This window comes from Bicyclus anynana, chromosome 5 (genome assembly GCF_947172395.1).
Source record: "Bicyclus anynana chromosome 5, ilBicAnyn1.1, whole genome shotgun sequence".
Taxonomy (NCBI): Eukaryota; Metazoa; Arthropoda; class Insecta; order Lepidoptera; family Nymphalidae; genus Bicyclus; species Bicyclus anynana.
In genome coordinates this window covers 10,665,947-10,681,361 of record NC_069087.1, presented here as the reverse complement: position 1 = coordinate 10,681,361, position 15,415 = coordinate 10,665,947, and the positions used below count along the sequence as shown (strand labels likewise).

Genomic DNA, 15,415 nt, shown 5'->3' with positions numbered 1-15,415 from the left:
TTATTGGCATGCATTTTATTTAGCTGTCAAATAAGATAAGGTGGTCGACAAAGCATAGACTCTTTATCAATCAAGGATTACCTACCTACTTGTATTTTTAACGATGTTCTCACATTTATCTATTACTTACGAGTACTAGCAGACGCCTGCAACTTTGCCTACGAGACTATACACCGTGCTACCGGCCGCGTCTATAATCCGCCGCGACATGTATGTATCCATTACGAGAAACTCTATAGTAGTATTAAAAATAAGCTGAAGCACATTCACACGCTATCGAAAAAAAAAATTAAAATTGATGAAAAAACTTCAGAACATCCTGTTTCTTTCTGTTTGGAAAGAAGAAGTCAATGAACTTTAACCTAGTTTCAGAAATTTTGTTGTTTAATACCTACATACCTACTATTTTTGATACACCTAGTCGGCGGCAGTGTCTTTACTAGGGCTGTTAATAAAATATCGATATATCAAAATATCGACATTATCACTTAATAGCGATAAGTATTCATTACTAATATTTTTATGGACGATATATCGATAGTTCGATATTGAAACGTAGATATCGATACTAGATATTTTTAACAAGTTTTAATTTTTTATATCCCTCGCAAATTATTTAAACTAAAACATTATCAAACATAATCAACTTTACTTTATTTATACTTTATTACGTTTTTCATATTTTAGTTTATTTAATTGCATTTTATCGAAAATGTCACTGAAATAAGTAAAACGTAATTGTATTCAGATAGTATACACTACTTTACCCTCAGACAAAACTTTAAACATGTTTAATCGTATTAATTTACTTGTCAATTTAGTTACATAAAAAAATAGTGAAGTTTAATAAATACTTAATTGTTAAAAGTTTTCATTTAGCCGAAAAATTTATTTTGAAATTATCGATATATCGAGAATCCGATATTTTAAAAAATAGCAAGCCCTAGTCTTTTGCGGTTTCCTTTTTGATAACGCCACTCGCCGCCTAACCCGTAACTATTGTCGGCAATGTCCAAAAATAGGTACAGGTAAGAAATGTATCTTTCGATCGTTTCTTATAACGCAAGGTGATTGGTTGGGTCTTAATAATTCGATCATTCGGGTCACGGGTCTTTCGTGTTTTGTGTATCGTTACGACTCGACTTAAAGTATGTAGTTACTTGAGTCTTAAACTGAACATCCGTAGGACATGAATCGGAACCCTTTTTTTATTCGTTACAAGTTAGCCATCGACTACAATTTCACCTGACGGTAGTGTAGTAAGTGATTATGCAATCTGAAATGGAAACGGACAAACTTATTAGGGGGAGTATTTGAATCCACGGCTTGGCGGTACGTCTTTGTCGGTAGGGTGGTAACGAGCCACGATCGAAGTCTCCCACCAGCCAGGCCTGGACCAAAACACCAATCGGCCCAGCCGAGGTTTGAACCCAGGACCTCCGTCTTGTAAATCCACCTCGCACACCACTGCGCCACGAAGGCCGTTAAAATTCCGAACTGATCGGATTTTAGGTTGCTATTCTGTAGAGTGATGTTGTACGACTGACCGACGAGTATTCGATCCAGATAATTGTTACAAGTCCAATTCGGTGTGGTGAACAAAAATCGTTCGCAGATTATTTGAGGCGCTGACGGCCGCGTCACTCGCTCACGCACAAGTACTGATCGGGTATCAGAGATTCGATCAATCGCGATCGACACAGGTCTAGTACGGGTTAACACCCGTAAATAAAATGAAATTTAATTTAAAGAAATAGGTTAAAGTGAATGACCTCAAAGCTCAAAGGGACCGACGGGCTGCCGACGTGACTGCGGCGAGGAGGTAGGTAGATGTTTGAAAATACAGGATGTGTTAAAATAATCGATTTTTGAAAGTTTATTACAATTGTAACTCCTTGAATTGTACTTTGTTTTTTTTTTTAATAACACTGATGGATAATAGACATTGGGTACATTATGTGGGATTTTGGTTTAAGACGAATAACGTAGCGCGGTGTATAGTTTACTCTTCTAACTTTAACTTTCAGCTTCCCAATTAGGTACTTAACGTAGGTTATAAGTATCTTCCTACGTCACTTACGTAAGTAAGTACTTACTACGTGACCATTATTTAAGAAGACAATATGCGCTAAAATGATGATGATGTCTGCCAAGACGTGGCCGTTTGGCTTCATCGCCTGAAGTGTGCTCGGGTGGCTTAACCGAAGTTTGTTAGTAAAGTCTGATCGCACGACTCGCAGTGTGTATAGCTGTCCACTGCTATTGTTGTGGTAGACATAACAAGGCTTGTCTGGGCTTCATCAAAAGGCGTTCTGCGTAGAGGTTATGGGAGCGCGCGTGTGGTGTAAGAATTAAACTCCCATAATTAAAATAAAAGGGTATATTTAATATTTGTACACTGAATATAACAAATAGTAGAATGTAAATAACAAAGAATAAATCGAATGCGTATGCGGCGCATTTATATCTAACGTTGAAATAAGAGTCGCGATTTAGCGAAGCGTTATTGCCGTAGGTATTAAGCCGTTTAACGTAGTCTACTCTAGTGGGGCCAAGATTAAGTATATATAATACTTTAAAAACAAAGGATTATTGTATCCCGAAATATAACGGCTCTCATTGGAGAGTTGAACTGGCGCCTGGTCGTCAAAACTCTTGTCGTGTCTTCATTGGCTGGCATTGAAGTGCTAGCTTCAATAAGGGTTGACATTCCATCTGCGTTACGTAGTTCTAACACAAAGGAATGTTGAGTGGTTTTTGTACAATGCAGCTTAAAGAGTTATAAATAACTTACAATCGCCACGCCAAAAAATATTATAACTTATAAACGCCTTTGCTCGAAAGTCTTAGATTTACTTATTCGATTTACGCCAAACTGGTCTTTGCAACGCAAGCTGTTTATTCAAACCGCAAGACGTTAGGTTACATTTTAGGACATATTTGTGCAAGTATGCCATGTCCATGATGTGTGATCTCTCAAATTATCTCGCAACTCTGCTCTGATACTTATCCGTAAAATTGCTCTAAGACATTTCAGATGGAATGCGTCAACTTTTTAATGTCAGTTTTATACAACACCACACTTAAAACCCTAAAACATATACATCATAACTATATGTACGTATCCTATCGAGGATTTTTTAAACTCCGACGCAAAAAGAGGGGTGTTATAAGTTTGACGTGTCTGTATGTCTATCAGTCTGTCTGTAGCACCACAGCTCCGAACGGATGAAGCGATATAATTTTTTTTTTTTGTATTAAAGGTAACTTATGGGCGAGTGTTTTTAGATATGTTTGATGAAAACCCTACTCGAGTGGGTCTCAAATTAAATTCTAAGCAGTCTTTATTCTAGTTAATTTCATGACCTACGGGGGTTATTGAAAATTTTTAATTTTTTGTTATTATCTATGTATTCTAATTTAAATTTTATACAGGAAAAAATATTGTTTGTTTGCTTGCATTGAAAAGGCTCTGAAACTACTGAACTGATTTGAAAAATTCTTTTATCACTCTTGGTAAGCTACACCTTAGCTACACTATATCCGAGTGCTATAGGCTATATTTTATCTCCGTATTCCTACAGGAACGGGAACCACGCGGGTGAAACCGCGCGGCGTCTGCTAGTAGATATACTTACAGATAAAAGAAGAATATGACCACCTACGTTATTTCTATATCGCCATGCATTGTTGAATTTACAAAAATTTTGACAAATTATGTAGCAAAAACTGTGGTTATCTTAGTGTCTAATATTCATATCTTTTAGTGCTGTTTTCACAGCACGAAAATTCGAAGTTATTTAACAGACAGACAGACAGACGCGACAGAGGACTATGCTTTTTAATATTATTAGTGTGATGTACTTATAGAATGTACGTGATAAATATCAATGAATCACAGTCTAATCTCTAATTTAAATCAATTATAATTAGTTTCTGCTAAATCCACATACCTCTACTTTTCATTTATTAACATATTTTGACTTTTAAAGTCAGATAGTACTTATCTCTTATAAATACCTACCTATAGGTACGTGCGTGATAGGACTTGACTACAAAATACTTACAGGTATGCAAGAGAGCTTGCTAAAGTATAAAAGGATTGGTAGGTACGTTTACTCAAGGGACTTTCCAGACTTATTGTGGTGAAAATAATACTTAAATAGGCTAAACTTATTATAAAAATAAAATATAAGGAAATATTATTATAACTACAACTACAAAATTAAAATAAATTAAAATTAAAACTAATAATTAAAAATACTTATCAAAATTCGCAGCCCGTGGTAGGGTGCCCATCACGCAGGCAGCATTCCCGCGTTGAATTGCGATTGAAATTGATGAAAACTAAAATTTACAAAAGTGTAATAGGTATAGAATAAATTAAGAGGAAAACTATTACACTTATGTAGGAATAAAAACTGAAGGAGACCAATTAAAAGTCGTCAAGAAATGGAAATTTCTAAGTCTGCAATGATGCCATCCAACTGCGGAAAACACTGAAGACGGCCCGACATACTTTTCGTTTATAAAATGTTTTTTTTTTTAAACAAAAACAATTTAATTTATTTTACCCATTTCTAATTGGTTCTTAAAAAATAATTTAATTTTTGTTTTGTTTTTACAAGCCATCTGCTTTGTCCTTAATCCTAACAGAGTAGGTATTATTAGTAGGTATACGTAGTAGCAACATACTAGAGCTCATCGTGCGAGTAAATAATATCACCATGCATATTTCTGAAGCCAAGTTGCATTGATGTTTCGGTTGGAATGGTATGGTTGCTTCTGATTTCAGGCTTCAATGGAAGCAGTAACCCTATACCTAACCTTTGGATACAGAATCCTTTATCCTGCTATATATAAATTAAGAGAATGCTAATAATAAATCAATGTTGTAAAAGTAACTGGGTATCTGCGATCATTCCTTTCGGAGTTGCAGAGATTTAAAGGGTCAGATTTGCGGCGCTTCCAGGGATCCCTGAAAAACGCCCCATACAAAATGGTACAAACTAATGACGCCGTAGGTAACCATTAGGTTACCTATCGTTAGAATAAAATTGCTAATATCTTTGTTATTTGTGCGTTCATATTTAGTTTAGTTCCTGTATTAAAAATGTCACATTTAATGTAAGAAAGCTAAAACTGTATGAACTTTCATCTAATTACTATAAAAGATTTTTAATAGATTTTCAAATTTTATAATCTTATTTATTTTCCAAATATTCAGACAATCTTTGCTTTTTATGTATAAATTAGTTAATATTGATCTTATTTACCCGAATGTATCATAAAATCAATATATTCAAACCTAGTCATCATTCCCATTAATTATCTTTCGTAGTTGAGTTAGAACTGTACTTACTAAAAAGCTGTGATTCAAAAATAAATAGTTTGGTATACCTACTCGTAACAACTGTGTCCATACAAGAGTTACCTACGAACTGAAAAAGCTTCGCTGGTAATGGTGACAAGGCCGTCGGGCAGTTGCTTGTCGTGTAGGAATTTATGAGAACGATTTTGACGCAGATGGAAGAAAGAAGTTAATAACAACCCTCGAAGTATTTCAACCTTTTGAAATTTTCTCGAGCTTATTAACACTAAGTAGGATAAATAATTTTTTTTTTCAGAACAACACTAGATTATTTGTGTTCGAATTGTAAGAGTTGGGCTCCTGAGAATTGCGTAGCTGCCAGCTGGCTTGTCTTTTATACAGGACATTTGTAATGATTTGGGACTTCTTTCGTACATACCCTATGCTATCCGTAATTAACCCAACACTGGTCCGTACTTACCCCAACTACCAACTGCTACGGGTAATTACGGATAGACAAGGTTTTGTTTCTGATAAATATACTATACCTACGAGTAAAATTAGTAGTTGACCAGCGGACGCGCGACTGGTCAGTTTTTCACAAATCCCGCAGGAACCATTGATTTTTCCGGAATGAAAAGTAGCCTATGTGTTAATCTTTTCTTTTTCTATTCCAAACAGCAAAATCACTTCAGTAGCCGCAGCACAAAGTAGATCCTCCATCATCCCTTATTTTATCCCCATGGGGGTAATATTATCTAAATCCTATTTAAGCGAACGTCTTCATAATAGTAGCTCCAATCAATAACTTCAAGTCGAACATCTAAGAAGATTTATACAAACTTTCATCCCCTATTTTATCCCCTTAGGGGTGGAATTTATTAAAATCCTTTCTTAGGGGATGCCTACGTCATAGTAGCTTTATGCATGCAAAGTTCATCTCGACTACCTTCGGGTTATTATACTACTTATATACGATTGATCTCTTATTTTAATTCATGTTGATTTTGTAAGTGAATAACTAATGTTGGTGTAATTAATAAAGTGAGACTGATGATTCTTATTGTTCAGATTTTGTATGTTATTTCACTTCAGAGTCTGTATTTCATCATTATCCCCTACTTCAGTCACTTGAAGGTACATAATGTATTATGTGCTTCAGTCTTGAACTGACATAGTCTTATCTATTATCATACGGTGATCCTAGGACCTATAGCCATACCTATTCACACGTTGATCTATTTAATTTGTGAAATTTCCATATTCTGTACCTACGTCCTACCTACTCAATATTACTTTTTCTTTATGTTCAGGTACTGAAACATCAACGACACAATTATATACGACAAAATAGATAACATATTGCGATACGTTAACAGTCCTTTTGATTTATCTTTCTCCTGTACTTATATTTTTAGATTAGTCGTATTTCTGTTCTTGTGCAATAAGTATATAACTTCTCCTATAAACAAAATAGTTCTTTCGCAACAGGCTACGTTGCAAGATGCTTCGACCACTGCTTGTGTTGAGCATTTTGAGCATTTGCTCAGCCCGCCCTAATGATTTTTTGCTGCAAAACATATTAAGAGCGCTTTGTGAAGAAGGGCAAGTAAGAGTTGACGATGTTTGTCGTGATATTTCGGACAATATAGCTGATGCACCATTAAATGCGTAAGTAAATTATTTTATTTTAAATTTATTACATTGAAATGGAAAAATTGTATGCTAATTATTTACGTAAATGATTGATTTTATTATTATTTAAAATGTCCAAAATTTGGCGCCAAAATCCGCCATTATTAATATTTTTGTAAATTTTGATACATTATGTCACTCTCACAACCAAGACAAATCGAATGACACCTCTCCAGCTAAAATCTGTTTAGGTTCTAGAGCGTGCTGAAACTTAAATATACATACGAAAAACGTAGCTCAGATAGTTTGTATCTCAGAATACAGAAAACCACCAGAAGCCACGTTTAGATGTCATTCTATAGTGCGCAGTGTGTCCAAAAATTGTACACAACAGCCTGCACTCGTCGCAATTCTCACCCGCGAAATATTGCTAGTACATGAGGCTGTTAAATTTTTCCCTATTTTGTGGTAAAAATTTATAATGTTAAAAGGAAAACAATAAGTGTACAGTTCATCACATTAAATGTTAACTTGTATGGTAAATAATAAAAACAGTGGGACCAGTTTTCTAGTGATTGCTAAGAGTCAGCAAGAAAATGAACTCTAAAAAATTTAAGACAAGGACAAATAAATAATAGATATAATAAGACGGTTATTATAAAACTTATCAACTAACAAACTAAAGAAATACATATTTACAATAATAATTTTATATTTTCCATATAATTATATTATATTATTATTATAAATATGTTTTTCAATCGTGTGCACAGTTATTATTATCTCGTCTTATTTCTCTAATTTTTATGTCTCTTAAAATTCAAGTATAAATAAGGCCATTGAATTGGTTTAATATCTTTTAAGAATGTGTTTTGAAGATAAAAATATTTTATTTAATCCTCTTGCTCAAACAAACAAGCAAAAAAGTAGGTACACAAACAAACAAAAGACCAAACAAGCACACGAAAACAAACAAATGTGCAAACAAACACACAAACAGACAAGAACGAACGAACTTATTATAATATAGCACGCCATTGTTATTTGTAAAATTTTAAAGCTTTAAGATTATTTTACACTTTCTTTATCTGCGCTGATTACCACAATTTTATTTCAACTTAATTGCCGGAACCTATGCCTACCTATTTAGTTGATTAATATTTTACATAAATAATAAATCCTTGAATTGAAATTAAAAGTAGGGAAAATCAAAACAATTACATTGGCAACACTTGAAATGAAGTCATCGGTTTCTATGACAACTAAATTCACGTAAAAATTATTCATTATTTTAACATAAGAATATTTATTTGTGTTACTTACACGTGAAATGTGATCCTATTCAGTTTCTTTTTTTTACCAACGGCATTTTTACACGAAGGAATAGCACAAGACGGCTTAATTTAATTAAATTTGTCACCTGTATAGCACGTCAAACAACACGACAAACACAGAGTGAGTAATCGTAAAATGTGTAGTTTAAATGGCTTCACTTCTTTGTGCTATCATTCCTTCTGGTGGTTTTCTGTATTCTGAGGTTTGTATGCATTTTTCAGTTCCTGAAATAGTAGACGCAATGAAATGATATATGTACAAAACATTTTTGACAATTTCAAGATACTTTACAATATCCATTAGGCTTACCAATTTCATCATCAAGATATTTATCAATAAGGTTACCTTATCAAGGTACTTCTACTGTTTTTAAAGGGGATCACCTAAATCTATTGCTCCTCTATCTTTGCCACTTGTCGGCCTTTCGGTTAGCCACTCTACTCTAAATCATCTGCGGACCTCCTACATTGTTTGTTGCGTACACATTTGTAACAAACTGCATTGATATTGATTGGCAGATATATAATAAATTATAAAAGCCATTTATTCACAGTATTACAGTTACATTAGTTATTCATTACTGACATTTTTTACCTAAATTTTATATTTATTTTCTTACACTCTATCACTTAATTATTTATTATGCATCATCCCTGTCTGTATGCCACTAATGGCAAAGACCTCTTCAAACTTTCTCCATTTCTCTCTAAACATGTGCCACCTACGACCGCTTTAATGTCATCGACCCATCTTCTGAATGGTCTACCTCGATTCCTTTTCTTGTGACTTCACAAGTCACAAGTCACACACCAGTTCATTATGGATTTTGACCATTTTTTCTTCCCTCTGATTTTTATTGTGTTGTTTCCTCGGATTATATCTGTAATTAAAATTGGCAGATTGGTATCTATTATAGATAGAGATCAAAACAGTCCATTTTAAATTAATCAAGAGAATAAATTAATTGAATACGAGTGGATATCTATCTAAGCATTTGTAGGTAGTACCTACTTAACGACACAATTTTGATACGAAACGATTAATTTCTTGCTAATCGTTAAGAATGACAAATTGATAAGCTGAATAGAGCCTCTTAAAACACATGTTACTTCATAACTCATGTTAGGTATGTATGTTTAGTTCTGTTACACAAAACAGGATCGTTGCAATTAAGGAAATTAAGGAAATTCTTAGGTATGCACGTTTCCTCACGATGTTTTTCCTTCACCGTTTGAGACACTTGATATTTAATTTCTTAAAAGTTGAAGGTGCATGCCGCGGGCCGGATTCGAACGTACACCCTCCGAAATTGGAAGCAGAGGTCATAATTATCCACTGGGCTATCACGAGTCTTACTTATGGACTATCGAATAAAAATTATAAAATTCTAGGTAGGTAGGTATACCTATAATACATGAACATAATGGGCATATATGTATTGATGTTACTATCCATAATTCGCAGTGGCGTAGTAAGGCGTGGGCGAAGTGGGCGGCCGCCTACGGCCTCGCACCCAAAGGGCATTTTTATATTTCTTTTCTAATATATCAACAACCAAAAATGAATCATCAAATTTAGACAAATGAGAACCTCTACTTATTCGTCGGTTAAAAAAGGGGCCCTGCCCTCAGATAATTCGAAACTTACCAACCTATTAAAAGTCATAATAAAGTAAAAAAAATGTTACTTTCAGACCTAATTTGGGACCACAGAACATGATAACCGTCCCACCAAACTGTCCTCCAGGTCAAGAGTGGATAAATGGACAGTGCCGTGACGTGTGGAGAGCAGCAGCTTCAGCGTGAGTCTTTTATACTCCGCGCCACGAAAGGAGTCCCGCTGCTTAAACCTAAACTAAAATTGACAGCGCCTTACATAAATGACAATAAAACTGCCATTACCAAATGACAATGAGCACCGGCCATTATGAAATTAGCACCGCGTCTACGGGACTTGTTTCGGGGCGCGTAGTATATTTTAAGAAGAAGAAGAAAGAAGAAATACTTTATTGCGCACAAAAATACAATTATAAATTAAAACAATAAAAAGATAAATTAAATTTAGCATGCAAAGGCGGCCTTATTACTAAAAGTAATCTCTACCAGGCAACCCCTGACGAGAGAACTTGCGAAGAAAGAGCGGGAAGGTGCAATACATAAAATAAATACCTTGAAAAATAAAATTTTAATTCAACGACAAATAATGTCGTTTCAAACGAAACTTAAAAATGTCAAGTGAATTACTGGCACGGACAAAAAATATACTATTTATATAATAATATTGCTATTTTTAATAGTTATTGTAATATGTGCAGTCAAAAAATATTTAAATATGGTTATTTGTGTGGTTTCATAACGTTTCATATTCTCGAGGCATTACAATGTAACACCACCAACTTCCCAACACTGGACTGAGAATTTTGACTGAAAATTTCTTAGAAGAAAGAAAAGCTCGATATCTCATAACTCGAACCCACATCACAATCTGAAATTCCGAAGCTAATTACTAACTAACCACTGAGCCAACGTGGCACTTACCAAGTCATATTATAAAGTAAATTAAATTATTTAAATGATCAGAGTATACATAAACGAAAGCTGAAAGGATACTTTTTGGGACAACCGTAATGAAGCCTCAATAGCTCAACGGTAAGAGAGGTCGGACTCATCACCGAGGGATGATGGTTCGATACCCGCCCCGTTGGTACATTGTCGTACTAACTCCTAATACAGTCTTTCCCGAGTAGTTGGAGTGAAATGGGAATATTTAAAAATATTTAAAAAAAATGTTTTACTATCTGCTAATGATTTTTTTTTATATTTTTGATTGTTTTAAGTTCATATTACTGTATAATTAATTATAATAACCAGTACACAGTAAAACCAAATGTGGTTTTATTTTCAGACCTGATTTGGAAACACAGAACATGATAACAGTCCCAAATAACTGTCCTCCAGGTCAACAGTGGATAAATGGACAATGTCGTGACGTGTGGAGAGGAGGAGATTTAGCGTGAGTGTTGTTCTTATTTTAAACTAGCGGACGCCCGCGACTTCGACCGCGTGACGTTCGACGTAAACTATCAACCCCTACTCGCTTATCACCCCCTTCTATTTATATTAAATATTTGCATGATTTATAACTAATATCTGACCTCGCGCGGTTTCACCCGCGTGGTTCCATAGGAATAATCCTTTAGCCTTCCTCGGTAGATGGGCTATCTAACACTGAAAGAATTTTTCAAATCTGACTAGTAGTTCCTGAGATTAGCGCGTTCAAACAAACAAACAAGCAATCTCTTCAGCTTTATAATATTAGTATAGATATTCGTAGTACCAATAATTTTACAAACCTATAACTCAAAACATGAAGGATTTATATTAAAAAAAACTTCAACCCCTTTGTAACCGTTTAGAGGTAGAATTTTGAAAAATCTTGAATGACCTTAAATTACATTATTTTTAATATTTTGCTGCTGTGTAGTTCTACAAATGTAACTTCAAAAATGAACGAATTTCCATACAACACCCCCTTCTGATTTAATTTTCGCGACAAGAAGTATCCTAATAATATGGTCTCAAATCGTGCCAAGTTTCATTTAAATTAATTTCGTAGTTTCACCGTGATGTCCGGTCAACAAAAATACGGACAGACAGTCAAAAAATTAAATAAAAAATGCTGTCTTCAGTATCGTTATCTTGTGATTGATGAGATAGATTGCTTAATGATTCCTTTGTGTACAAAAATTGTTAACACAACAATTAATATTTGATATAATCGCGTGATAAGATTACAGAAATATTAATTAACGCATATTTAATTCGAATTTATTCTTGTTTTGTAAGTCTTAATATATAAAAGCATATAGATATCCTTTTTCAGGGATTCGGAGGAATTCCGAAAATTACTGGAAAGTATGTGGCCTAAAAGTGCCTATGTACGAAATTCTAGGCAAGTTGAAGACTATGAAGATAATATATTAGCAGATTTCAATATTGAAGATGATCCGACCAGAAACATTATCAGCGTACCGAACCATTGTCCTGAGGGCTACAAACCTGATGCCTACGGGATTTGCCGAAGACAACTTTAATATCCTTAATATTTCACTTAATAAAATTTTAAACTAAAGTACCTGTATTACTACCATACTATTTACTTAGGTATCTTTATTTAATTTTAAAATATTTTACGTACTTACGATAGAGTTTAGTTACATCTATTTAATATATAATATATATTATTAGAACGGGTATCCAAAGCATATAGGATAGGCAGGGAGAAAAACACGAGCGGAGAAGGGGAGTGTTGTTGATTGTCAAGGAATTCCTTAACTCTAGATCCATTCCATTGGTCACAAGTCTTGGATTTTTCTCGATGAATCAATGGATTGCTAAGATATTCGTCACAATAGACAATATGTGTAAATAAAATAGAATTAATCCATTTTGCACAATATTTATTTTCCTCTTTGTAATTGCGAGTAACAGTAAACCACTTGGGTTCCAACTCCCAGGCGGACGATGGCTTAATATTATAAACGATATTTTTTTGGCGTACTGAATAACAGCATAGATAGGTACTAAAACAGCAGATTATGATTATTTGATAAAGGTTGTGGACTGTGGTGAATTAATGGTGTAATTATTTTTGTAAAATTAAAAACAAAAACAAAACAAAAAAATGGTCAAATTGTAATCTATGCGACTGCAACTGCAACCACATCTTAGAAGATATTATGTATTTGTTTTAGGTATCTGAAAATGGATGAAACATTAAATGATGATGAAACTTTGCAAGTTAACCCCGTTGATTTGGAAGCCGATAAAAGTGAGCTTGCGTCTGGAAAAGTCCCATTTAGAATAACAAATGTACCCAATCATTGCCCTCGAGGATATAGACCTGACGCACATGGAGTTTGTCGGAGAGAATTGTAAAAACTGATAACTACATACATATCCATACATATCGGCTATCGTTCAATTACATATTATAAATTTTATTTTATTGTGTTGTTCTTTTATTGAAACCTATCCAGTATTTGTTTTTCATTATTGTAATATCTCGTAGATAAACACCATATCAAACGTGTTCATTCATATTTTTAGCATGTTCTCTTTTGCAATATATGTTGTGATAAATATTTCCGAGATAGCCTAATAGAGTGGAATGACATCTTGTCTCCAGAAAGAACTCTGTCTATAACCTGTATTTTACCGAGTTAGTTATGAAAGGCAAGATGGAAGAATAATTTGTTTAGTTGCGAATAACAAAACAAGCGCAGGAATCTTCATTTATTTAAAAGAATATTGGTCATATTTCGTCAATGTTACAAGTTAAGAGTGTACGACAATAGTCCAGCGGGCGGAGATCGAACCACGAGCCCTCGGTGATGAGTTCGGTCCCTTATTCATTGAGATATTGAGGCTTTATGGTTCATCGACGAGCAGAACACGAGTGGAGGTACAAAACGTACGAGTGGGCGTACGAGTACAATGAGTTTCCAACAATTCCTGTCCTTTCATTGCTACAGTGTGCTCATGACTCGTAACATAGGCGAATTAGCTAGTGTGGCCTTCTCTAACAAATATTTTTTAGGTAGTTGAAATTAACTATTGAGTTTCGTGGCAATTTCTTCTCAGCAAAACCTGCCTTCCGAACCGGTGGTAGAATCTTTACAAATAGTCAACTGACTTATCAAAAGTGCTTGTAAACTGAGACTGCTTGAAATAAATGAATTTGGAACTTTTCACTATAAACATTAAACTTATTTATCTATAGAATCAGTCAACAAAACATAGATTTCAATTTCATATCAGTAGGTACAACGAGAATACTGCTGGAAATATTCTCAGTTCGGCATTATCTCGCAATAAACGCATCTAAAATGTTTACCACGAATAACTATATCCTGTGTCATTACACCACTTATTATAAAAAATTTAAATCACAATACAATACACACACGTGTAAAGGACATGTCCCAAAATGCATCAATTAAGCAGGTCGATAGTATTTTTTACGGATAGAAGATACACATTGCTGTTGAGAAAATATTTTTCAGAATTTTTGGAACTCGCATTAATTAGATAAATATTTTTTTTTTGTTTCGCCCCCTTGTCTACAAATTAAACATAGACAATACAGTAAAAGTGTCCAAAACAGCCAATAAAAACAACTGGAATTAGAATTCATATCCGGTGTAAGCTGTCAATGTCATGTTATATTGTCAAATGTCATTATGACACAAGTTAATAAGAAACATTAAATCGTAGACAGAAAAGCATTCTTTGACACCTATATCTATGTATCTAAGAAAGCATTAAACAAAAAAAGTCCCTAAATTGCTTTAAAAACGCCATAAAAATACGCCAATACGCGAAGATCACTACTATCTGTCAGGGTGTCCGGTGTAAGCTTAGACCATTAATAACGGTCTAAGGGTGTAAGTTACAAGCATGTTGCCATGATAAAAATTCTTAATTAATGTTGTCAGCTAATGAAAAAAATACATTTTATTTAATTAATTAAAAAAATGCGGGTTCCAAATTTTTTTTTATTTTGGGTTTTAAGCCCTATATTTTATGTTCTTTTAAGATGTAAATAATTTGTTATGCTTAGTTGACTCGGAATAAAGGCCCAGCCTCCATACAAAATTGGGACATGTCCTTTAACACAATGAAAATGTTAGTTCTATATATGCAGTTTGTATCACAAACGGCTAAAAAGATATTTGTATGAATACGTTTGATCATGATCATATATTTTTAACAGAGGGGTAACCTCTAGCGAGGCAGGTTCTATAGATGGTAATTGGTCTGAGGTCAAACCAAATGTCTTTTTAATCTGCATTGCATTTGCCAAAAAATAAATTGCTGCGTTACCAATGCGTGGAGAATACCACAAATTGCGGGTAATTCTGAAAGTATGAAATTATAGACAGTCATTTTATCAGTTTGATTCACGATTATTTTTAATAACAAGAAATTCCTGTGTATGTTATTTTATTAAATTTCTTCAATGTTAATTATTTTTCGCGGTACAACAAGAATGATAGCTTTTATATGAGTTAATCAAATTGCAGATTGCTCCTACAACCTTCATCATCATCATCATTATCAACCTATAAACGGC

The 15,415-nt window shown here is 34.0% G+C and overlaps 1 protein-coding gene across 2 annotated transcripts; it reads left to right on the top strand.

The window, feature by feature from the left end:
* The first annotated feature begins 6,742 nt into the window (after positions 1-6,742).
* On the top strand, positions 6,743-13,288 carry LOC112053031 (uncharacterized). Of its 2 annotated transcripts, XM_052881547.1 has the most exons (5): positions 6,743-6,982; positions 9,975-10,082; positions 11,186-11,293; positions 12,164-12,444; positions 13,035-13,172. In XM_052881547.1, the coding sequence occupies exons 1-4, from the start codon at positions 6,816-6,818 to the stop codon at positions 12,372-12,374; spliced, it is 594 nt and encodes a 197-aa protein (XP_052737507.1). In that variant the 5' UTR covers positions 6,743-6,815; the 3' UTR covers positions 12,375-12,444; positions 13,035-13,172. The 2 variants fall into 2 exon arrangements, with proteins under 2 accessions (XP_052737507.1, XP_023948072.2); XM_024092304.2 differs by lacking the exon at positions 12,164-12,444 and having other exon boundaries at positions 13,035-13,288.
* The last annotated feature ends 2,127 nt before the right edge of the window (positions 13,289-15,415 follow it).

What these genes read in the sequence shown, in the direction of transcription:
- LOC112053031 (XM_052881547.1), top strand. Translation starts at nt 6,816, where the DNA reads ATGCTTCGACCACTGCTTGTGTTGAGCATTTTGAGCATTTGCTCAGCC. An exon ending in GCTGATGCACCATTAAATGC is followed by an intron (nt 6,983 to 9,974) that starts GTAAGTAAATTA and finishes TGTTACTTTCAG; the next exon opens with ACCTAATTTGGGACCACAGA. An exon ending in TGGAGAGCAGCAGCTTCAGC is followed by an intron (nt 10,083 to 11,185) that starts GTGAGTCTTTTA and finishes TTTTATTTTCAG; the next exon opens with ACCTGATTTGGAAACACAGA.